We start from the raw sequence: 27,029 nt of genomic DNA on the forward strand, positions 1-27,029 counted from the left end.
ACCCTGTTCACCCCTGACACATGCAGTGTTGGGCAGCCAATAACATATCTGGTGGTTACTGGTGTAGGTGATTTGAAATGGGGTATGGTACTCCAGTTTCGACACTGGTGTTCACTCCATGCCTTTGTCACCAGGCACCTGTTGCAATACATCTGTACACATGTGCCTCACTCAGAATATATATATATATATATATATATATATATATATATATATATATATATATATATATGTATATATGTATATATATATATATATATATATATATATATATGTCTACATATATATGTCTGTATACATATACACATATATATATATCGATGTACATATATTGGTATAGATATGGAGAGGGGGGGAGTGTGACAGAGAGGGGGTGAGAGTGACAGAGGGGTGGGACAGGGTGTGAGATAGTCATATACAGTCATATCTGTAGATAGTCAGATCTGTCTGTCTATGTATATGTATCTACATATATCTATATCTGTATGTGTGTATTACATATATATGTTTGTACATATTCTATCTACATCTGTCTATGTATTCCTACATCCCTCTCTATCTATGTATACATATATGCATATTTTATATATATATATATATATATATATATATATATATATATATATATATATACATGCATACATATATTGACATACATACGTATCCATATGATAGATAGGTATATCAACATGTTTGTTTACAAAACTGTATACACACACTAACATACTGCTAAACATACATAACTGTGAAACCTACTTTGTACATTGCACTACAACCTACATTCAACCTACATTGATATGTGCACATAGATGCCCTCACATACATATGTATGTACAGCCTTCACTGATAGTTGCAGTATGTCCCCTGCCCTATGCACATCTTCATATACATATAGATACAGACCAATGACACATATGGAGGGTTCACAGTATGTAGACTTTTAAAGTATTACTTTACATTACCTGTGTTTGTCACAGCTGCTTGTCTTGCCTTTTGGATCGGTGTCCTGCTGCTGCTCCAGTTGACAGATGTCAGCTTTCTAGTAGGTTTTGTTAAGTGTTTTTGTTTGTGTATTTATCTCTCTCTCTCTCCCTACCTCCAGAGGGTGCAATGAAAGTATTGCATGTGTGGACTGGGAGTACAGCATGCTTTTGTAGGTATCTGCATATGTCCATGTGATGGCCTCTGCACCAAGTGTTAGCCAGCATTTGCTAATTGCATGCATCCAGTTGTGTACTGATTGCAGTTCTCACTGTGATTTCAGGACAGTGCTATAAAAAGGTATGTGAGATAGGCGTAGCCCTTTCAGAGTTTAAGGGCAGGGACGGTGGCTGGTATGCTGTGGACACTGTTCTGTCAGTGTAAAGGTTAGTATCTCTCTCATATTTCCAGCTGTGTTGTAGATTAACATTTCTCCAGTTTCCTGTAAGAAGTGTGTATGTACACTAACACCTAAGACTACTACTACTGTTAATGTGGGTGTGTGTGCTTTCCTGTGGGACATGTGGTGTAACTGGTATATAGCAGTGGCTCTTGCACTTTGTTGCTATGGCTTCAATATTTGCCCTTTACATTCACTACTTGTATGCCTGCTAGGTGTCTTGACTGTAGTGTGTTGCTGTGGCTTTCCTATTTTCCATGTACATTCACACCTTGGAATGCTTGCTCTATCTGCTAGGCTGTTACTGCATGCAGTGTGGTCTGGCCATGGTGTGGGCCTTGACATCTATTAGGGTATTTGAGTATGCTGCTAAGCAGGCCCCAGAGACTCTCAGGTGCATCTTTTATCTGCCTCATGGAATGGTACATATCAGTGGGGTACACCCATTAAATTGTCTGGTATTCTGCAGTTGTGACTGTGGGTTAGCATGAGCATATGCATTACTACACTATTTCTGCCGTGCAAGTGGTGCATACTTTCAGTACTTCATAGTTACCATTGCATGTGTTGTAACACCTTTCTGCCTACTGTTTGTACATTTCACAGGGAGTCTGTGGGGCATCCCTGTAACTCAGTCACTGTTGCTATGTCTAGGCTCTTAAGTATTCAAATATGGCAGTGTCAGACCTCTCAAGTGTACAGATATTTGCAGGATGTCCACATTTTTGCCTCATATTTTTGTCCATATCTCATAAACAGCCTTTTCTGGCAAATCACTCAGGGTCAAGTCAGACTATAGTGACAAACATTTCAGTTTCAGACTTCGCACCCTTCCAAACATCCAACATAATGCAAAACCTAAAACTCTCTCAACTGTCTAAGTTTGTCGGAGCAATATTTAAAATGTGTCCCTGTTTTTGGGCCTTTGCTCCACATTTTTTATTACTTAGTCCGGATGTGTTGCTGTAAGAGGTTGTGGGGTATGGGCAGTGATTATCCTGCTGTGAGTATGTGTGTGGCTTGCAAGGTGCTACAGTGACATTATTACCTACTAGCTACCAACTAGCATGGCTGTTTCTGTTCTCACACTACTATTATAGAAATCCACTACATTTGACAGTAAATATACATGACATGCTTTGTGTACTACACATCCTATATTCCCTTTACATTCATTCCTACTATTGCATGATATATTTATTGTAGCACAATGTTCTTATATAGCAGTCATGGCTTAGTGGTAAGTTATGCAGACTACTGTTTCCAAGGTTCTGGGTTCGGGACTGACAGTGGGATTTTATTTTGCTTTTGAGCGGACTACAGGCCTTGTCATTCAGAATGACTAGGGCACTTTTAAGCAGTTGTAAGCGGGTTAGTGCTGGTTTGCATGGAGCTCACGCATGCGCACTGGCATTTAGCTCCGTGCACACAAGCGCATACCCACTTACAACTGCTTAAAAGTGCTTACTCTTGCACACACCCGTGCTAATTTCTTTGAAAGAAATGAAAATGGGGAGACAGGAAAGTGGTGAAAAAGGGTTCACAAAGAGGGTAAGACAGTAGGGAAACAAGCTCGGGTTTTGCAGGAGGGATGTAGGTAAGGCCCATAGCTGCCCATTTCTTCATCAGCAACAGCTGTGCATATGTTTGTAATTTGGTGTGACATGTGAAACCTTCCACCCCTGAGAGAGGTGTAAGGACAACAATAATACTTGTACAGCCAATTGTAATTGACAGTTTACATGTCCAGCAGACATGTGTGCAAAATGGGCAGCTATGTATGGGGCGTAATTTTTTTGTGGGTACAGAGTGCCCTTTTTTTTTTCAGGTGAGAGTGGTATGTCAGGTACAGGAAGTCGGTATAGCTGGTGAGGTAGGTTGGGTAGGTTAACAGACAAGACAAACAAGACACATACAGGGGTGGTGTATGACACATGTGGGGGGGTTACACAATTGACAGGGATGGATGTTTGGATATCTCGAGCCCATGAGCCCACAGATGACAACAGTGGAACTGAGATCCCCACCCATGGGCAGTTGCCACTGTACCTTCACTGCCCAGGATGGGGCTGTGCTGGGGGCTGTGTAGGCTGGGCAGCAGGCACACCAGTGAGTTGTGCCACCTGTGCCTCAAGCTGGCGTAGGGGCCCAAGCACAGCGTGCCGGATCTCCCTACATACCACAGTCCGGACACTACGGAGGGTGAGTGGATGTTCTCCTCCAGCCACACTTGCAGAGGGGGGATGAGCCCCATCCCCTGCAGTGCTTCCACCCACAGGTGGCACAAGGCCACCGGAGGAGGGTTCGGCCTGGGCACTACTGCCAGGTGCACTTGCCAGCTGAGGAGGGAGAGGTGGGTCCGCTGGAGCCCGCCTTCCCTGTCGTCCTATGTTTTGCATTATGTTATGACAGTTTGGGTTAGTAACATACAATACCATTCACAATTAGTTGTATCAGCATGCATTAGTATTCCCATTAACCAAACACCCATATATTCAAGCCATTGAACAGCAAGCATAACACATGCATAATTTGAACAGCAATACGCAATCCAACAACATGCGGTGTTGATTGATGGCAACAGGCCATCAGGTTTGGATGTATGAACAGGGCAGATGCATCAACGTACATGCAAATATGTATGAACCAACATGACAAATGTCCAGGGGTGTTAATTGTGATTGCACATACCAATTTCACGTGGAATATGTGGTTATAGGGTAGGGTGAAGAAAATTTAATTAACAATTTCAAATACCATTACATATGCTGTACATTTCTACTAGCTGCAGATATATACACACTACAGTTCTGCCTACAGTTTCCTATGTGATAACTACTTCAGGTTGGTCATAGGAATGTTACTGCTACATCAATATACATTTCATTTTTATTCATACACATTCATATCTGGCTCTGTTCAGCTACATCATCCTGCTACATTTGCTTTATATAGCTATAGACAACTGTGGATGTTTGGTATTTCAGACAACCATACTATCTGCATATTGCAGACTGAGAGCAACATATCCAGATTTTGGGACACACATTGCAGCTGCGGTACCGTTTTCAACACATGTTACTGTTTGGTTCTGCTTGTCACATTCATTTCATTCTGTACTGACTGCAGTATACTTTATTCAGGAGTTATTACTACTTTATTGGTGGATTCATACCTCTTTCTCACACTCTCTCACTTGTTTTATTTTTACAATTCAGGATGGTACTTAATTCTAGGCTTTATTGACATGTTTCACCTGTAGTTATAACAATCCTTTCCAACAGTCTCACTTCTGTCATGTTTCTGTATTCCAACAGGGATATATTTCACACATGTATTTTACTCAGCTTCTGCAGCTGTACTTTTCAGCCTGCTGCAGGTTATGTACTATTATATTACAGATGGGACATCTTTATTTCAGACTTGTTTCATTTTTATGTTTGGATTACAGGCTGCATCACACTTTTGTAATCAAGCAATACTTGCAAACCCTCTTACACTGTTACTTGCACATTTTATTAATTAGTGACTACACTGCACTCTTTTGCTAACTGTCATACTTATATAGTTATTTACAGTTACAGGGAGAGAATTACTGACCTGCCTGGTGGCGCAACCATGCCAGCCTATCGCCATAGGCTCAACGGTTCGCAGAACGGACACCTGCAGCTGTAATATCAATAAAGTAATATTGGAATACACATCTCCATAATATCAGCTAGGTTAATTTCTTACATAAATAATTACATGTAACTTACTCAGTAGTGGGGAGTTGGGCATTTGCCGGGCCTCCTGGATCCAACGGTTCAGTTGGTCCTGCTTCCATCTCTTCAGGTCCGCATGGTGGTGACGGACCTGCTCACCAGTCCTGGGTATTCCTGTGGCACTGGTGAGATCATGAGCCAACCGGTCCCACGCCTCAGCCCTATATGCTCCCCACAGGACCTGGCCCTGCATGAGTTGGGCCTCATGATTATGGACGAGGAGCCAAACCATATATTTCGACTCCTCAATGCCCCACCTCTGTGCTCGGAAGCAACTACCCTCACCTACACCTGACATCCTGGCTGCAAGTCGGTTCTACAATCGGTTATGCTGTGTATTCCCGCCTATGGGGCTTATATATGCCATTTTCCCGCACTTATTTGTGATTGGCCATTTTGGAATTGTATCAGCTTCACAAAACCTGCTTTGTCATGCTCCTCTTTCTATTCATTCCTATATATATGCTATTACTGCATTTCTAAGTACAACTGTCATGGCTTAGTTGTTCAGTACTTTGGCTGTGGTGCATGGTATCCTGGGTTCGAACCTGGCCATTGCTTTTTATATTTTATGTCTGTCTACACAGGCTAGGAGGTGTGTCTGTGTAAAGGCAGTTTTGATACAGCTTGCTCAACGTTGACCGTCGGTTAGCTTGTTGGCACGGTGCGCAGCTCCGCGCAAAGGGATCACGCTGGTTTACGCGTGGTTTGGCTGTCAGCACGCATATTACGCTCAGCTCAGCTACGGGCACACAGTTTCAGCATGTTAAAATGCTGTTCAACGTCGGGCACTCATTTTACACCTGTTAAACCACTGCTCACCTACGGGCACTCATTTTAAACCTGTTAAAACACTGCTCACCTACAGGCAGATGTACTCAACTTGTTAGACTGTAGCTCAGCTATAGGCACATCTGACATTTTTTTTTTATTATCTCACATTTCTTCAAAATACATGGCCCATGTCATTACATTTTACATAAAATATAATTTTATATGTGTACATATATGTCAGGGACTTGTTTCATGCTTATTTCACTAAAAATAAAAATTGATGTTGTGGGGGCTCAAACCATGACTGCCTCCTCTTCAGCCGACATCTCTACCGCTACGCTATTGCTTCTTGGCTTACTTTGCATATTTATTTCTTATATGCTTTTCCACTGCCTGCTAACTGTGGCTAAGCGATGGGCACGCCAGCGCAAACGAGCGCACTCACAGGCAAACATCTTTACAACTTAAAAAAAATATATAAGATGTTCATTTATACATTTTATGTTCATAGTCTGTGGGGGCATGTGTTGTGTTGTGTTTATTCACATTTACACGGACTCTGTCGTGGGGGTTTACTTTCGGGACTTTTACTCTTCTGGGGGCATGTCCGTTTGCAGGGCTTGCCCTATGGACACGCCCCCTACTGTCTTCCACAGACCGTGTTAGCCTTAGGTTTGATTCATCATGCCCTCATGCATATGCATGACATGCTGACGTCACACCATTTAACTGCAGCCTCCGTGTAAGCCTTGTAACTCTTACATGGAGGCTTCGTGAATCCTGCCCTTTATCTTTGTAACTCAAGGCAAGTACCCTACTTTGTTGACTCGGTTATCTTAATGATAAAAGATTTCATCAGTGAGAACCAACAATGTGAATAACTTAAGTTCTGCTTCTATAATAGCTGGCAGCTCCCTTGAGACATTCTGCAAAGCTGGAAAGTTGTAGCAGAAGCCTCAAACAGAAAATAAACTTTCATAGTACCAAATGGCACAGCTGTTTCTAACAAGGAAAATATAGCATGCTATAAGATGGAGTTTGTATGTGAATGGTAGAAAGTATTAAGTGAGAATGCATTCCAAAAGGCATAAAGACAATGTCTCCAATCACTGACTGTATTGAAGAGTTTGCCTTCTATTTTGTGACCTTTGGAGGAGGCTACATGAGTATTATCCTTCCAGTATTAGACTGGTGTTAAGAGTAAATTCATTTATCTACATACTCTGAACTCATTTGGTATGGCACATACAGCATACATCCTTGTTAGTAACATTATACAAATTGCATGCTTTGTTCTCAAAATGCTGACAATATTCCCAGGTGATGGCATAATTGTGAACATGTTTAAAGCAGGGGATTAGAGCTTCCATTGTCTGCTAGCATCATGCTTTAAAGACTCAGCAAACCAATTCTTCAAACCACATGATTTAAAGTCAGTAAAAAATAGCAGCATGTCAGACTGTGCACAAGAATCCTTTCTTGGACTGCATAGTCCAAGCACCGTTCCGTTTGATGGAGCATGGGTGGAACTCTTTGTATCAGCCATTAATGTCTCTCCAGCTGTAGTTGCTCAAACTTCCTCTACCTATCTTGATATTATTCTTTGCTGGTGAACTCAAACAAGAAATGTTTCTGCATCATTGCATGGAGTTAAATCCATTGCAGTTTATTTTATAACACAGTCATGCCATGGGCCACTAACAATGAGAATATATGAGTTCTAAATATAAAGATTATCAACGGGTACCCCAGATGTTCTTTTTTCAGGATAATATTTTCACATTGTTTCCATAAAACAAGTCCATTAATATAGAAAGAGGATACAAAGCTTTCAAGGTAACTGAGACTGTGTAGAGATTACAGAATTAAGCAAACCAGTTTGATGCTCTGTTAAGAAACACCGAACTTTCATATTCTGAAGCAAATGAAAACACGACTTATTTTATACCCTTCCTCTGTGACACACGGTTCACATCAGTTTGGATATATAGAGAAAATACAAACTACATTGCGCCCTAAAGACATGTATGAAATCTTTGACATTTCTGAAGTAGGGGCATTTCTTTCATCCTCACAAAGGAAAACCTTACATACCTAGGTTAGACGACTTTGGACTCCCTTGTTTGCCTTGTATTGACTTGTGTGAAACTTGTTTACATCCTTGGCATAACAGTACTCTGACTAAAAAATCTTGTCCTGAAACTTCATTCTGAGCATTTTCTGGCAACAGATGCTGGCTTTCATTGCTGGTCATTATCATTAACCACAAAATCTGGCAATTCTGAGAAAACGTCTGGACAAAAATATGCTGGAAATTAGAACAAGGTGTACAGCTTTCAAGAATGAACTAAAACCATCCATCCAGTATGGTTGAATTGCATGTGACTACTATCATACATATCACACACACACACACACACACACACACACACACACACACACACACACACACACACACACACACACACACACACGCACACACACACACACACACACACACGCACACACACACACACACACACACACACACACACACACACACACACGCACACACGCACACACACACACACACACACACACACACACACACACACACTGAACACACACATATTGGCAACAGTTCATCTACCACATGCCATTGGGGTGTGGGATAAAACCAGACTATATGAAAAAAAAAACATCTGAACACATGTAGAACATCTAGACTCCTCACAGTAGGCACATTAGTTTAAAACTGAACCTAATAACCTCTTGCTCTGAGGCCTCATTGTGTCTGTGCCTCCTCTGACTTCAATATGAAGTAGTAAGATCAGGTTGTGCAACACATATTATGTTCCTAGACCACAAAGGCACATCAAGTCATTGGCAGTTACTAAAAGGTGACTTCTGTTCTTCCTGATATTAATGACAAATTTGTCCTTGAGCACAGTACACATAGCAGAGCATTCTTCTGGCTTAGCTAACCAGAAAAAAAATTCATTATCCCACAAGTTCACCACCTTTTCTGCAATAAGATTTGTAAATATCTACTTACAAAGTTCAAACTACTTTTTATTTTATAGTTGCAAGCTGAATTAACATGCAGTTACAGTGAATACTATATAAGAATTTAAACAAGCACATGTATGCCTTAATCATTTTGGCCCAACTTATATAGTGTTATTGAAAGATAACATGCTTTTAAGAATATGCATTTTTGACTACTTTAAAAGTGACCAACAAATCTGCAGTTACTAAAATACAACATTTCTGTACTAATTCATAGAGTAAGTCAACTTTCTGTCTCACGAATTCTATGAAATTAATGGACACCTTTGCAGTTTCTTTGAAGACCTCTACAGTAAGCATGAACCCTATAACTAATATGTATATCAGTTTTATTTCAGCTATACACTATATCAGGAACAGAGCTGTAGCCCTTTGACCTGCACCACAGCCTCCAGTAAACAAAGCAATAGTAAGCATGCAGAATGCACCATAAATAAATATGAATGTTACTCTGGACAAATAAAGGAAGGAAGTGTGACCTTAAAGAGCATATGGCAAAACAAACACTGCTGCTTTAGAATATGGATTTCACCAACCACACCCAAAATAAGGCTTAGATTAACAAATGCAGAGTGTAGTTATGAACAATAGCTTCCGTTCACTCATCTCACTGTGAGCTTAGTGGTTACATTTTAAGCACAAGCACTTTATAAAATACCTTTTTAACACACGACTGTACAAACCTTGTTTGATATAGATATGACATACAGTTCTAATACAGTTGTAACACAAGCATCTTATATAAATGATGTTGATATTCACAAATGACAAATAATTATTTACAAAATTCCAGATAACTGTGCTGGCGGTATCTCCTTTCATGACAGACCCTTCCAGCGGTCCAAGATTATTTCCAGATTTGGGCTGCTGGTGGTACAGATGAATGCCCCACCTTTGTGGCATCAGGCCAACATAATAACTAGTGTAGTTGTATGATACCTTAACACTGACCAAGCCACAAACTCCCCATTCTCATATATCACAAGCAGAAGCATTATCCCAACATATTTTAATGTTAGGATGCAGTCATGCTTCAACATGTTATTTCCATTCCTTACGCCTTCATTCTCACCCACCAAACTATCTGTCTCATCAACATAGGTAACACCACCACTACTAATGGGAAGACTACGATGATAAAATACATCCTTGCCTAGTATTCTAGACACACCTGCCTAGATCCTACTCTGCTGCCCAAGACTGCCACTTTTGGAGATGCTTAGATGGCCATCACATCTTCCCGGTAAGTGAAGTTAATTTCCTAAATAGTTTGGCCACTCTAGTGTATCAAAAGCTAGCATAAAACAGCTCTGTTTCACATTCTGCTTCCTTGTGATTCTCTTGTATACACTAACATAGCAGGTGCCTTTGAGAAATTACAATGTCTCTTTTAACAAAGCATATGGGTGGCAGCTAGATGTATTATAGTGCTCCTGATTCCCTTTGAGGAAAATTGCAACCAGAATCCACTTAATGATTTCAGTCAAATCCTCTCCCTTCAACACATTAAGGTCTAACAAACTCTCACACCAGCACATTGTAATAATCCAGCTGTAAGCAATCCTCCTCAGTGGCTTTTCTCTTCAGATACATGATGGTTAGCATAACCCCTGTAACAACCCCTACCCAGAAACACCCTTTCCTCCTATTTTAATTGTTCGTTCATTCATTCTTCTCAGTTTCACCATTTTTATCCATTTTATGTCTATTGGGTGCAGGGGGGGGGGGGCTGCTGGAGCCTATCCTAGCACTTAATGGGTGTAAGTCACACACTAATCCTAAACTGTCTCTTGCAGGATACATGCATATATTTGCTCCCGCAGAGCTTTCACACTTACAAGCAGTTTGGAGGATTGCTTATTCATATACTGCACATATTTGAGAGATGGAATGAAACTGGAGCACACAATGGAAAACTATATCGACATACAAAAAACATGCTGATTCCACAGTGAAAGCACTCCAACTGAGGTTTATAGGTTCATAGGTGTGTGCTAGGCTAACGGCCCTGGAGCCTTTACAAGCCTAGCCCATAGAAGTGCCCTGGCATCATGCTGCCATTAGTTCCCAGTGCCTCTATCAAGTAGAGCCACTGGAGTGATCCCGGGGTGAACTTGCTATTTCCCATCCACTCATCAAGATTTCTGTTGAAAAGGGCCAGTGAGGTGCTCTGCTTGACATGTATGGGAAGTCTATTCCAGAGCATGGGCAGTCTCTGGGCTATGAACCTGTCTCTCCAGCATGTTCTGTTGATTGTGGTAATGAGGTTGAGGTCCCTGGAGCGAGTGATGTGGAGGGATTGGGATTTCTTTAAGTGTAACATTTCTAACAGGGCTGGGTCAGACATGGCTTTGTAAGTCAAGCAGAGATCTCCTCTTAATAGATGATATGATACAGAGAAAAGCTGGAGTTTTTTTGAGTCTGTCCATGAAGAGCATGTATTTAAGGCCTATGATCCTCTTTGTGAGGTACTTTTGTGGCCTTTCCAGCTGTTGCAGGTGTACTTTTGTGGTCTTTCCAGCTGTTGCAGGTGTTTAGTGAGGTACATCCCAAATGGGGTATTATACTCAATGACTGGTCTAATGAGGGAAGAATAGAAAGAGATGATGACCTCTTTCTTCCTTGATGCAAAACCCTTGGTAATGAGATATGCCACACAGAAGGACTTTCTGACCACAGTGGCAATATGATGGTCAAAGGAGAGGTTGCTGTCAACCTGTGTCCCCGATCTCTTATAATGCCTTCAGTGTTCAGTGGGCTACCATCAATGTGGTAATTAGTGGGAACTGAGTTTTTCCCAAAGGGAATGACAACACATTTTTTGGCAATAAGAATGTGGTTTTGACGCCAATCATTGGTCTCAGTGAGGCCCTTCTGTAGGATGGCTACATCACTTTGGGAGTTAATAATGGCTCCCAGCTTGCAATCTTCAGTGAACTTGGTCAGCCAGAGTCCCTGTATGTTGGTCTGGACTTTTGAGAAGTAGATGCCAAACAGGAGAGGACCCAGGACCGATCCCTGTGGGACTCCCCTCATGTCTGGTCGGCGGTCTGACTTGGAGTCTGCTACTTTCACACTGTGGGTTCTATCTGTGAATTATTTTCCCTAGTAACCCCTTCATTAGTTTATACTGTGTAAGCACAAGCACTAAAATGACAATAAATTATTTTGCCCAGTGGTCACTTCAGCAGTCTGACCATGTATGCACAAGTACTTTCCTGACACACAAATGAATTATTTCCCCAAGCAACATCTTCATTACCATGTCCAGGTATATACAAGCACCAAAATGAAACATTCACCCAAGCGACCCTTTCAGTGAAATGTTGAGGTATGCACAAGCACCAAAATGAAACATTCGCCCATGCAACCCCTTGAACAACATATGTACAAACACCAAAATGAAACATTCACCCAAGCGACCCCTTCAGTAAAATATTAAGGTATGCACAAGCACCAAAATGAAACATTCACCAAAGTAACCCCTTCAGTAAAATGTTGAGGTATGCATAAGCACCAAAATTACCCCCCCCCAAAAAAAAAAACATAATAGCTTTGCTTCTCATTTATTAAAAGCTACCACCTGGCTGTATATAAACAGCAACACAAACACACACATACCTAACAAGCATGCTGTCTCTGTGGAGCTCAAAGATTCATTGGCTTCAAATAACTGGCCCCAGGAATCTATCTGATGTGCCACTGGTGGAGTGAGTGGACAGGACAAGTATTACTATACCAAATACAGACTTCCTGCTCACGCCACAGCACAGACATAATCAGTATTTTTATAGGAGTTCTCCTTCAGTTTCTGGTGCACAGCTGAATCTGTGCTGATTGGTTATCTCACCTTGCTGCTGCAAGCTGCGATTAACCAATCAGCTTCAAGAAAGGAGTATGCGTTCATGGGAACAACACATCCGGACCCAGACAAAGCCCTTTATTTCACAAAAAAAACAGACAGTGTAGAGGGCAGATCAGATCATAAATTTATTTACTATTAACTCTCAAGGCCCACCAGGAAATCCCCATGGCCAACGGCGTGCACTTTGAGAAAGGCTGCTCTTTGCGTAGACACCTTATGAGAAGAAGGCAAAACGTGCACCACTCTGTCTGAAAGCTTGGGATCTCTGGGCTTCAGGGGAATTAGAGAAACCTTGTCTGACCTATGTGTCTGAAGGTCAGGCAAATCCAAATCTGCCAGGTAAGAAATCAGATCTGGAGTGGGATCCAGTATGCCTCTCAACTCTCCAGATTTTCACAGAATGCCCGGAGTTTGGCCTCATGTTTTGGTCTGTTCCTCATAAAATGTGCAGTTTTCTGGATTTTTTGGAAAATCAGTGACACTAAATTCACTAAATAATGACAGGCATTTGAGATTCAGACATCATATCCTTCAGAAAATGCATGACAACACAATACCTTTTATTCTAGCAACTTTAAAAGTTTATGAGAGCAATATTTAATATTTATCCCTATCTTTGCCCCCCCCCCCACCCCATTATTTTTGGCTTTGTCCAGATTTTTTGTGCTAAGAGGTTGACAGGTTTAGTCAGAAGAGGTCAAAGAATGGGAACCAAACCTGACAGGGCCAAACTGGAACAATGAGAATCACAGTCACTCCACAATGCGCAGCCCTCTGGATAAACGTTATCATCAATGGGTTTGGTAGATATGCATACATACTGCCAAGCATACAGAAAGCATTCTTGGGTTACAGTCACTGAGAAGGAACTAAGGCATAATCACTGCTGCACCTGGTGATGGATGGGAAACCAAACAGGTTCCAACATGGAGTGCCCCAGTGCCAAAACATCCAAGTCAAGGACCATTCGTAAGGGAAAATAATGTTCCTGCTCTGTCTGCTAAAATGTTGGATTTTCCTGGGATATGCACTGCAACCAGAAACCGTTGAGATGAAATCACCCACTGTCAAACTCATGGCATCTTGGAAAAAGGGGTAAGAATGGGTTCCCCCTTGTTGTTCAAATACCAGATCAACAGTCATACTTTCCATTGGAACTGAGATCACACCTTTGGGGAGACGGTCCTGAAAGGGCTACAACACAAGCAGGGCCACTCTCATCTCTAAGACAATGATGTGAAGATTGGCCTTGGTCAATGACCAGGTCCCTTGAACAGTCCTCCCTTTAAAATACTGGCCCCTCCAGAAGACAGGCATCCATCGTGACTGTGCCCAGTGGGTGGAGAGAGCAAGTGGTCTTCTGGTGGACACCAAGGGAGACTCCAACTGCTGCCTGACTTGTTTGTGACACAGGCTTGTCAGTAAGATGGGAAGCTTCACTGGACAAGTCAAACAAGATCATGGCACAGCAAGTGTCCACTGCAAAGTGGTACCTCGCAAAGGGTACTAAGAGAAGTGAACTGGAGAACTTGGAGAGGTAGATATGCCAGATACTTTTCTTGTCATTGGACAGTTCCCTTCCAACCTCATTCTTCTATGTTATACTCCCTCCTTCTGTTGTAAAGTTCACATAAAGCCTCACAAGTTCATCAAAAATCTGTCTGCAATCATTTGCTCTCTGTGTTCTCTTCTTTAATTACCATAACCTTCAGCCTTGCCTTCATTTTACAAGCTTAAAGCTTTCCCAGGTTGTCTCTCTGCATCTCTTAGATATATTTTTTCTCCAGTTCATCTTCTGCCAAACTATTCAACAGCTCACTAACTCTACCATCTACATCCTGTAGTATTAAATACCATCCACAGATTAGTATATCATAATATGGCTGCTGAGATACATACCCTCCATTAAGATTGGCTCCCTATTAGATGATCAAAGACACATTCTTTCGAATGCGTCTTGATTGAAATTGAAAGCGCAAAACAGCAAAATACTGAAATGGCATATAAGCAAATTCTTTCGCTGGGAAAGAAATCGCTTTTCCGCCTTCAGTATTTTGCCATTTTCATCACTGTAGTGCAATCTTGGAGTTGGTATATTTGAGTAGGTGGGTGTGGGGGCACAGCCCCCCATGTCGAGGGGGTGGTGGGGGGTGAAGCCCCTCACTTTATGCAATGTTTTAAAGTTTTTTTCTTTTTTTTCTTTTTTGGAACAGCAATTTTTTCCCTGGGAAAAAAATCGCTGTTCTGAGTGTTCGGGATTGTAAGCTTTCGCTTACATGGGGACGATAAATCAGTGTTCGCTTTTCTAAGCATTCGCTGATTTAATATAGACCCTTAAGATTAAGGCACATTTCTAACATTTAGATCAAATAATTTTTTTCCAGTCAGACTCACACTTCAATATTTAAAGTACCAATATATAAGAGGTGCCTTGAGTACCATCTCTTTTTCTTTTCTCATTTAATAAAAACAAATCTGGAGTCCCTATCTGCAACAGCTAAACAAAGGTGTTATATTTACACTCTCATTACCTGTCTGCACTACAACATTGTATGTTTCTTTTCATAAGCAATGGAGACATATATAAAATCCAATCTATATTATAGGTTCATACGTTTGTACTAAGCTATCAACAACCAGGGTCTTTATATGGCTAGCCATGCAACCCAACCCAATTTTGTCTTTGAGTACATTGGATGCCTATATGGTGGGGTATGTTAGTAATGAGGTAGCTAAAGGTTTTGTGTGTGTGTGTGTGTGTGTGTGTGTGTGTGTGTGTGTGTGTGTGTGTGTGTGTGTGTGTGTGTGTGTGTGTGTGTGTGTGTGTGTGTGTGTGTGTGTGTGTGTGTGTGTGTGTGTGTGTGTTTGTACGTATGATATGTTAGTTTGGGATTAAGCAAACTTGCGTTAAGCAGACTTTTTGATTTGGACTTTAGTCTGCTTGGATTACCTGCTAGTTCATTTTTAGTCTTCTTAGTTTGGGATTAGTTAACTTACTGCCAGCCTCTGTCCATTGGAGACATGGGGGTCAGACCTGGGGTGAATTTATGATTTCCCATCCAATGATCAAAGTTTCACTTGAAAAGGGTCAGGGATGAATGGCGCTTCATGTAGACAGGGAGCCTCTTGCCCAGTGTGGGGATCCTCTGAGACACATATATGTCTCTCCAGCATGTTTTATTTGTATTGCAGACAAAATTCATGTCCTTGGATCTAGTGTTCCTGGTGCTATTTATCTTGGGGATATGCAAAAAGTCCATCGGAGCTGGTCCTGAGGATGCCTTATATGCCAGACAAAGATCACTTTTTAGTAACCTGTGAGAAACTGAGAAAAGAGACAAGGCCTTAAGGCAATCTGTGTAGGACAGGATATGTATACCCTGCATTCTCCTATGAGAATCTTTTGAGGGCATTCCAACTGTTACAGGTGCCTGTTTAGGTACATGCCAAAGGGGCATTGTATTAGATGATGGGTCTAATAAGGGCCAAATAGAGTGGTACTGTTACTGCCTTGGACCTGGATGTCAAACTCTTGCTTATGAGTTGGCTGACACAGAATGATTTTTCTTACTGTCTTGGCTACATGTTGGTTATGGCAGTGTATCTCTCTCCCATGCTGGTGAGTACCAGGTCTAGTATGTTTGAGCCCCTGAGTACCAGGTCTACTATGTTTGAGTGGAGTGCATCCAAGCCATTTGCGTTGACAAAGTCCAGGAAACATTGTGCCTGTGAGTTAGAGGTAGTGTACATTTCCCAGTCTATAGACGGGTAGTTAAAGTCTCCCATGAATAGGGTGCTTGGTTGGATTTTGAGTGCCTCCAGTAGGTTCATGTACAAGTTGTGAGCTTTATTGGTCATACAGGGTGACCTGTAGCTTGTCAGGACATGGTATGGACATTGTGTATGGAGACCCGGACATGGATGAACTCTAGGGCACCATACTGTTTAACTAACCTGGAGTTGTATTTGCTGCTAACACATATCAAAGCACCTCCAGATTTAGCTCCTGTTTGTTTTGTTGTTGGTCTAAATGTGTGAAAGGCATTGTAACCTTGTATTGCTGGAGTACTTTCTACAGCTTTAAACCAAGTCTAGGTAGCAGTACAGATGTCTACATCCTCCAGGGTGAGAAGTTAATTTAGGCACAATCATAGCTTGAACCTTGCATCTCTAAAATGTGGATCACTACCTCTGTCAATGTGAAACAAACTGGCAAAATGTGAACACCTGCTCACAACTTCACATAGGAAGCTGACAGCATGGTTAACAACTGTTTTCATATTTATAAAAATAATTATTTTTATGAATTTATATGATTTAGCATTATTTAAAAGAGATATTTGTTAAAAATCTTAGCAATGAATAAATAGATCCTTTCAACCTGTAACAATGTGTACTATGGAATTTTTAAGACTTAAAATAAGAAAAACTCCTCATAATGAAATACAGTTGATAGTTATTTGCTTGGTATTGATTTATTCATTTTCAATTGTTTTTTATTTTATTTTCACAAGTAATAGAAACATAATTGAAAAGCCTAAATGCATCAGTAAAACATATTTTATGCTTACAATTTTATAAAAATATTGTGCAGTTTCACAAGAAAATTAAGGACTTAAATCATACAAACTACCCTGACCATCTCAAAACTTTGTCCATCTTCTCAGTATCATTCAGGCTATTGAGGGCGATCTTTGCCTTGCATGCAGAGCTTCAAATGACCTTATCCTCTCAGATCTGCTAAACATTTGCAAATCCAGTGTTGGCATAAATGCCCACTCAAGAGATATTAATCTCTTAAGCAACATAAACAGAACATGTTGGAGGGAATAGATACATAACAGGGAATATAACTTATTTGGAATTAGCTTCTTTTCTGTGTAAAGCAATCTGATTCCCTTACTTTATTCAAATGTAATCTAGACAAATAAATGGGAAACTGCAAATTCACCCATAGCTTAGCACCCTTCTTCCTTTTGGATGGGGTAACATGTAAATGTTCTGTCCAGCTCTGGGCTAATCATACATAAATTACAAGAGCTTAAACCTTCATGGGGATTCAGTGCTAGGCTTCTAAAGATCTTCACAGATCAGTAGCCTAGTAAGTGAAGGCAATAAAGGTAGTTGTGTCTCCGTATTCTTAAAAAAAAATCTCCCAGGCTTGTTAGATATGATAATGACCTGGAATACCTCCACATCCAGCATAATATTAGCAAAACCCCTTATCATATCGTAGCTAATTATAGGACCCCCCCATGTCCCCATTAGCCCGTACCTTCTACCTACCCAGTATGGTGCCCCATGCATTAAACCAAACATCACTCTCTTAGGAGACCAACTACACCTCCATTAACTAGGAGACTTATACATCCTCAAACATGTATGCCTAGAAATTTCTGGACTTCATCAATACAAACTCTCAGGACTAATTAGTCTGCACTCCAACCAGGGACAATAAAATCCTGGACTTGATCCTTATCAGTGTGGGTCAGTTTTGCTCACCACCAACTGTATTTTCCTTCCTGATCAAATTGGATCATATAAAGGTCACATTCATCTTAAAGCTGAATATGGAGGCATATGCTTGCTATTCAGAGATTATGCTAAAGCTAAGCTACTAAAACTGAGTGATGACCTGGCCAAATTCAAAAGTCCCTTCCATTTTGATGACTCCATTGCTCATGCAGAATCCTATATTGCCAAACTATGCACCTGTAAATAGCTGCATAGATGTATCTGCTTCCCTCAAAAATAAATACAATGCCACATTTAAAAATAATTCCTTATGGTGGAGGCCCCAAATACAAACAGGCTGTATAAGAAAAGAAAAAAACTTATTGCATGCAACAATAAATGTAAACCTCAAAATGCCAATAACCCTCTTTCTAAACATAACAAGGAACTCCACATTTTGAGCAAATCAACCAAAGCCAGATAACAGGTAAAAATAGCTACCCAAGCAAAGGATAACCACAAAGCCTTTTTAACTATGTTAGTAATCCCACAAACAATGTTCTGCAAAGAGATTATAGTAAAGGATATCACATACTTGGATCTAGAGGGTATAGCCACTGTACTAGCAGGCAAATTTAGTTCAAACTTTTAACTCCTCTCCCCTCCCATATTCACAGATCACAAACCTGTGGCTACATCTGCCCAAATATCGCAAGAGCAAATCTTCAGGGTGCTATCTAAGGCCAAGAATATTACTACTATGGGCCTACTGGTCAGCCTGAAACATGACTTGTTAGACCCTCCCTACAGAGTTTAATCAGTATCGGCCTCCAAATAAGCTTTCTGCTGGATGAATGGGGGATAACAACAGTTATCCTCTTGCACAGAGGTGGGATGTCAACAGACCTTGATAGCTATAGACCCATAAGCTTAACCAGCCTCATCTGTAAGACTATAGATAGGATCATTATGGAATTAATTAATAAGGACATAAGTAACCTAGAAACTCTTGAACCGAGCTAGTTTGGATTCATCAAGAGCAAATCCTGTTGAGAAGGTTGCTGAAGCAATGAATGAGGCTAAATCAGTACACACCACATATCTCAGCCTCACAAAGACATTTGACAATATCCACACTTATATATCACAGATAAACTCTACCTGCTAAATGTAAACCCCTGTGTAACTCATTAATAACAAATTGGCAAAGAACCCAGGAAATTAGGTTGGACTGCTCTACCTCCTTCAAAAGGCCTGTCATTTGCAGTGTACCCCATGGTTCAGTCTTTGGGCCTTTGCTCTTTGGCATTTACATCTTGGAGGTCAAAGCAAATGCAAAAGGTTTATGAGTGACCAAGTTTGCAGACATCTGTAAACTTGGTGCCATCATCAACTCCCCTGAGGACACCAAAATTCTCCAAGAAAGCCTTTCTAAAACAAATAACTGGTATCAAAATCATGGGCTAAAACTAAATGCCAAAAAGATGTATAATGATATCCTTCAGCAAGCATGACTTCACATTGACAGCACACCCCTGAAAGATGATCCTATAATCAGGGATCTAAGAACCTCTGTTGGCAAAAAATGTCCTTTGTTCACCCTGTGTTCACTATTGTAAGGAAGTCCTCCCTTGCACAATTAGTACCTAAATGTATGACGCCCATTAATCATTGCACTGTGCTCAGTTCTCATCAGGCCACTCACCTAATATAATGCCCATTTAGTATGTATCTGTATAAACACTTGTCTCAGCTGGAGTGGCCACAATACTTTCTCATTAAAAAATCAAGGGCCTTAATCACACAAACTATGCAGACTATCTCAAAGCCTTGTCTCTCTTCTTGGTCTCATACTGGCTACTGAGAGGTAATCACTGCTTCACTTACAGAGCCTCAACAGCCTCTATCCTGTCAGACCTATTACACATTCGCAAGTCCAATGGTAGTGTGAAGACCCACTCAAGGGATCTCAATTTCTTTTGCAGCATAAATAGAACAAGTTGGAAAAATAGGTTTATGCTTTAGAAAATACCTCTTCTATAGAACCATCTTCTGCCTCAGATAAGGCAAAGTATTTAGCTTACTCTTTTCAAACTTCAATTGAATAAATGGATGGGAAAACATAAATTCACCTCTGGTTTAGCACCAATATCCCTTATGGATAGTGGCAACAAGTAATGTCTCAACTTATCCTTGTTCTGCCCACGTTGGTTATTCATACACAGAACTGAAGGGCTAAAAACTACCATAGGAATGTAAGGATAGGCTTCTTAAGATCCTCACAGATAAATAGTACCTATGGATGTAGGAAACTATGAATCTCCATTCCTAGTGTGCAAATGTGTGCACACATGCACATGCACTTATACACACTAGCCATTCATTCACAAAAACACATGGATTCCCCTCACTTTTGCAGTGTTCTCACACATACAGTGACACACAGACATACACTCATATACTCAAATTCACAAAGCATATTTAGTGGGTTCCTATCAGAAGAGCGAATACTTAAAATAGTGAATGCTCTTCTATCGAATCTTAAACTGTGAAACCTGAAAATGTTGAAGGCACGGAACAGCGATTTTTTTCCCAGAGAAAAAAATCTTTGGGCCATCTTCTGGACTTTGCTGTTTTCTCCACTGTGGTGTGATCTTGGAGTTGGTATATTTAAGTTGGGGGGGTGTGGGGGGCACAGTAGACTCTTTTTTTTTTTTTGAGGGAAAAAATTCGCTGATCCGTTCATTTGACGTTTTCAGGTTTCACAGTTGTAAGTTCGATAGAAGAGCGTTCGCTATTTTAAGCTTTTGATCTTCTGATATAGACCCTATTTAGTACCTGTACATGGTGAAATGACTATGATTTACCCTTTACAGATTCCGCCCAATGAAAGGCATAGATGTGCACCACAAGAATGCCTCCACCACTTTTTACTTTTAGTTCTCTGCCATTCCCAGCACTTCCATAATTCAGGTATCTGATAACCCCATAGTATGCATGTCATGTGACTGGGCAATACAACAGGATGGTCATTTAAACAGACTCATTCTACAGACTACCACTCTAGGATGCCATGCTTCAAACCTCACCTGGTTGTACACACAGTGGCAGTTCCAGGCAGCAAAGGTAAGGTCTGGGAATAAGGACAGTCTTGCAAAGTGTGTAACCTTGCATTCATCTTGCTTACTTTACAGGTCAGCTATGAAATCTAACACCTGTCTGCATCGAATAAGCTAAGTTATATATTTACATGTTATTTGCCATTCAGACTGCTGTTAGGTATATTCTTTCTCATAACTAATGAAACATGTATGAAGCTCTGGCTAAATCGAGTAGATGTATTATGAATTAAGAAATGTTTCAATGCTATTTCCTTTCCTTGTCTCGTGTAAATATTATTAGTAGGCCTAACTTCATTAGTGAGACAAATAATGCATTTATAGTATAATATCAATTTTTAGTTATACCTCAAATGTGCACTTTAAATAATTCTGCAATGAACGGTCTTCAGAGTAAAGATCTCTCACACTAACAATTCCACAGAAATTCTACATGAGCAGAGAATTAGTCTGTATATTATCATTTAACAATGCTAAGTCTCTCAAACTATCATCCCACAGATACTGTCTCCTTTTTCCTTTCAACTTTTCTTGACTGAGATATTTATTTCCAAACTCCTAGCAAATCATGGAGACCCCTGCCTTAGAAAAACTTATGTAGTCCATCTTAGCTGCTCTATAAGATAATTTTGTAGGTTCTTTTTTCTTGACCATTACCTAATTTGTTATCATTGTACCAAAAACAGCAGAAAAAGTGTGTGTGTACTTCCAGTTTCATATTTTACTTCCCCTAATGGCCTCCAGAAATTGCAGCCACAGATCCAGTCATATCCAACATAAATACATTATCCAGCCACTGGAAACTGCCTTCCTGGTTGAAACAGCTGCTACAAAACCACACTCGTGCCAGTCTCACAAACCAGTGCCTCACACCCTCAACTCTTCATATAAAAAAACAAGCAAAAAAAAGTCCATTCCTTTTACTGGTACACTAACCAGGTGGCCAGCTACAGAACACACACACCCTCCCTCCTGCCCCAGCCATTCAAGTTGTGTTTCTGTGCCCCAACCCCAACTTTCTTTCCTTACATGATAGTCAAAAAATAATAATAATATGTTCTTTTTTCTTCTAAACTGTAGCAAACTGTTTTCTACAAAAACAGTTGCTATAGTTTATACCCTGCACAGAGTGCTACATAAATATATATATATATATATATATATATATATATATATATATATATATATATCATATATATATATATATATATATATATATATATATATATATATATATATATATATATATATATCATATATATATATATATATATATATATATATATAATATAATATATATATATGTATATATATTACATTTAAACTGTAGCAAACTGCTTGCTACAAATGTAATAAACAATTTCTACAGTTTATACACTGCACAGAGCACTAGGGCACTCAGGTTTTCAGTTAAAATTGTTTTTCTTTTTTAAACTATTGCAAACTGTTTGCTACAAGCATAGCAAGCAGTTGCTATAGTTTATATCTTGCTTGGAATGCTACAACACTAAAAAGGATTTTTTTTCATATAAACTGTAGCAAACTGCTTGCTACAATTAAGAAATCAGTTATTACAGTTAGACCACATGGATGGAGCACTACAGCATACAAATTTGACTGCAGATTGGATCACGGCCTTTAACACTTTGCATTTGGGACAGTTGCCCCTTTCACCCTGACCTAGCTACACTACTGGTGCCACTTATGTGCTAATATAATTTAGTAGATCTGTGGCTTACTGTCTTTCTCGCACCCAGTCTCAAGATTTCCTTTAGACTTTACATTCCAATGAAGTTAGTTGCTGATCCACACATTCCACTTAATCAGGTATACAAAATACCTTATTTTGAATCTGAGAAGCATGTTGCTGGATTGGCATTATTGTGACCTGTTGATCATGTAAAAACAATTTTCAGTTTTGGTCACTTCCAACTGACTCACACAACCAGCTACCAGCTAGCACCCTCCATTAACTACTACAAATCATGTCTGGCTCTTCATTTCTTTTTGCACAGAGTCAGACTAATTTTTTTCATATCAAAACTGCAATTTTTGGTTTTGGTTGCACTCCATGGTCCACATCAGTCCCCTTTTTCTCCTTCAAACTTGACTTTTCTGCTCTGTTTTTCACATCATCTATCATCATCATGCAATACACAAAACCTTCACATTATTATTTTTATTTCTCACATTGAATGACAAGTTTAACTAAAAAAAATATGACTTTTCTTATCCAGACTATGCAGAAAAGCACATTGAGAGATGAAATCATGAAGCATCCCAAAACTTCTGTGACTTGACACAATCGTAAAGACAACAGAATGGAAATGCTTCCTTAGAAATTTGACAGTATATTTCAAAAACTCTGAGCTATGAATATGTACAATAACCATGACTGTATATGCTCACTAATATACAATAATATTTGAAATAGGTAATACATTTCCCATACCTGCAGGGCACAGCTTGTGATGCCTTCCCTTGAAATTCTTAAGATGATTAAATAACCTTATACATGTGCGACTTCTCATACATACACACGGACTCTTCTAATTTATTTTCTTTTTATCTGTGTTATTATTTAACCCAAGGCTCTAGTCTTTGTGACATAATCTCTTCTATCAGCCCCATATCTTCTTTCTCCCAGACCAGATTGCACCATCAGACACTTGCTTCTTCAAGGGCACTGATTCATACTGGCACCAAGCTACTATTATGGCTGCCCATTCATTTCCCTCTGTAACATTAGATTCGGTGTCCACTTATTCTCCTCTGGGGTGAGAGCCACTGGAGCCCATTTGATCCCCAGTCTGTTGGGAGAGGTATGTCACATGGATATACAGGGAATCTATGCCTAGCTGTCCCACACATGCATGCTCCTTCACATGCACAGACAAAGGCTAGTAAAATGTGTTAGGAAGCTGAAGTGCACTTCCTACCAGGAAACTGATCCTGGTTTCCATGCTATGGACCTGCTCTAAAACTGGAGTGGCAGAGGGCCAGCTGGCAACAACTCCCCCTCCTCCTCTCCCCCTCTGCTCAACTGAGCCATAGCTGTTCATTTCTTGCCTTCTCCTACCCACTCTTCAAGTTCCTGAGACTCGTCTTGAAATTTGTTTGTTTGGAGTACAGTCAGGGCTTTATCCATCATGCTACACAGGGGGTTGGCCTAGACAAGTATGGTATAGCAAGAGGGTTGTTTTAGCAGGTGCAGAATTAAGAGGTCTTTTACCCACTTCTCATGTCTCTTTGCCTAGTTGACACCTGCAGGCAGGTTCTTGGAGACACCTCAGTCTGTGCATGTACCTACATGCACATAAATCCACAAGACTAAAAGGAGCAAGATACCATTTAGTCCCCTTTGGCTTTTAGAGACTAGTCTTCAGTCCAGAGGTCATCACTGCAGTACACTTACTCTTATGCAGCCCACAGTATGAATACACAGACAGTCACATCCCCTGTGGCCTGTACTTGAATGCTAGCATTTTTGTTGGTTATCTTGCCTCTACAAGTATTAGCTAGTTGAGAAAATATTTCTTTAGATTGCATAAGTAACAATTTTACTTCTGCCAAAAAAAATAAAAAATCTGCATCAGTGTAAAAAATTGATGACATACACTATCTTCCCATGCCTCTCAGTTTTAACAGCTTTCACCAAAGCAACCAGATTCATGATTCATGTATGAGACATTCTGTGTTCTGTTATGCTATAGTCAACAGGTGTGAAAGAAAGGATCAACACACCCAGCACCAACATAACCATTAATGTCCCTACCACCTGTAAACTGGCGCAGCGCTTTACTTTCTTGGAATTTGCTTGGTAGAATTGTGCTCCTCTCTCTTCCCTCAGTAGTATTTTTGTCACCAAGTGATTTTTGTACTTCAGTTCTCTTTCTAACTGTATAATTTGCAAACTATTAGCTGAAAGACACTCCAAAAAGTATCAAGCACGACCCCCAAAAGTCCATCTATGGTATGCTGAAGAAAACAACTGCAGTTATATAAATTTGTTTAAATAACTTAGCTCTTCCATTTTCCCTTAACTTTCTTTTCATAATTCACTATATGCCTTCATTATTCATTCTGTTCCATTTTAACAGAATTCTAAAGTGAATCTGCGTTTAATGTTAACAAGTAAAGTGGGAAACCTATATGTGTGTGACTCCCCATATGTAAATACAAACTCTTCAATTTTTTGCTTTTGTTTCATCTGTGTTACTATTCTTCCTAAAGCTGTAGGATGTGTAACATAATATGCATATTGTAAAAACATTAAGTTTCATTAAGAAAACTTCATCACAGGCAACAAATGTGCAACTTTTGCTGACAGGCTAAGCTCACCATCTGCACACCTTAATATTCTGCTTCCACTCCAGCATTATAATTGTAGCTGCTCTTTGTGAAGAACAATAAAAGGAACATCATTTTTACAAACAACAATATCTGGGTGTGTACTTTGTGATTAAGCATCCAAAGCAAGTTTTTCCACTTGTGTTTATTATGTGTTACGGCATCCAGTTGTTAACTTACAAATGCCATTTGTACATTGTTTAAACTCCTTAACAGGGATAAACTATACTTGTGTGTTGAAGACGTCTAATTAATAAGGGGGAAATGAGCAACATTTACAGCACTGTTCATGAGCTCCCATCTGGACTGGATGTATTTAGAAACATACCGGATGCATTCATAGTACCAGAGCTTGTAAGTAGTAGTTTATTTCTTTTTATTAGCCAAGTTTCTGATAACCTTATTTATTGATTTTTCCCCTCCTACCTGTCTGCCCACCAGTCTCTGTGTTGTGGTAGGTTAATTAGTGGATTTACATTTTTCGCAGTGGGGCTATTTGACCTAATGAGAGATGGACAAGTTAGATATTTAAATCATGCAGTCAGATATGAAAACAAATTACTTAATTGTCCTTAGTGTTTGATTTAAAGAGCTTAAGATTACTCCTTTATTTTTCATGAATAATTTTTTTTTTATATTTTTTTATAAAATCAAGTGCAGAACCACTACTATATAATTTATACAAAGAGAAACAGAGAGATCAATATACCAGTTTGTGAGAAAGGTATCTTTTGCTTGATAACTTATTTAAGATATCTGGTTTGATATGTTTTTGTTCCTGAATGGAAAACCTCTCTTGCATCTTGTAATTTATTGTGCTTCTAGGTTAGTGGATGTCTACTTTAGTATCAGTTTCAGAGCTGTACCTGTCTAGGTCCTCCCCATCCACTCATTTTTAAAACAGTTATTCCATGAGAGCTGCATTAGTATATGAAATCAGGGACTTGGATTCATATGCAGTGCATATTAGCATGGTTTACGGTCAGATGCATGGTGTGGATGATTCTAAGACATTGATAAGCTAGGATGTGCAATAGAAAAACAGCACAGTATGCAGGACATTTTAATTACTACATAATGGCATGCCAATGAGCCACATGATTTTATAGAAACAATGACACTCACAATGGCAGACCATTTCAGAAACATATAAAATGGGCATATGCTATGGCTTATACCTATTCTGAGTACTGAGATTCATGGTGTACATTATGGGAGAAATGCTAGGAATAACAGCAGTATTGACATAACAGCGTGTGTTACTAGTTGCCTTT

The 27,029-nt window shown here is 39.9% G+C and overlaps 1 protein-coding gene across 2 annotated transcripts in view; it reads left to right on the top strand.

The window, feature by feature from the left end:
• LOC122789865 (MAL-like protein) overlaps positions 1-27,029 on the top strand; it is a 348,307-nt gene that overhangs the window by 145,723 nt on the left and 175,555 nt on the right. Inside the window, exon 1 of one of the 2 annotated variants that reach the window (XM_044057308.1) lies at positions 25,943-26,109. The exons of the other annotated variant lie outside the window; for it this stretch is intronic. Coding sequence (XP_043913243.1) covers positions 26,020-26,109 — 90 coding nt within the window. The 5' untranslated portion in view covers positions 25,943-26,019. Of the gene's footprint in view, positions 1-25,942; positions 26,110-27,029 lie in introns of those variants that run through there. 2 annotated transcript variants of the gene reach the window in all.

This window comes from Protopterus annectens, chromosome 1.part2 (assembly GCF_019279795.1).
Source record: "Protopterus annectens isolate FY-2018-M chromosome 1.part2, PAN1.0, whole genome shotgun sequence".
Classification (NCBI taxonomy): domain Eukaryota; kingdom Metazoa; phylum Chordata; order Ceratodontiformes; family Protopteridae; genus Protopterus; species Protopterus annectens.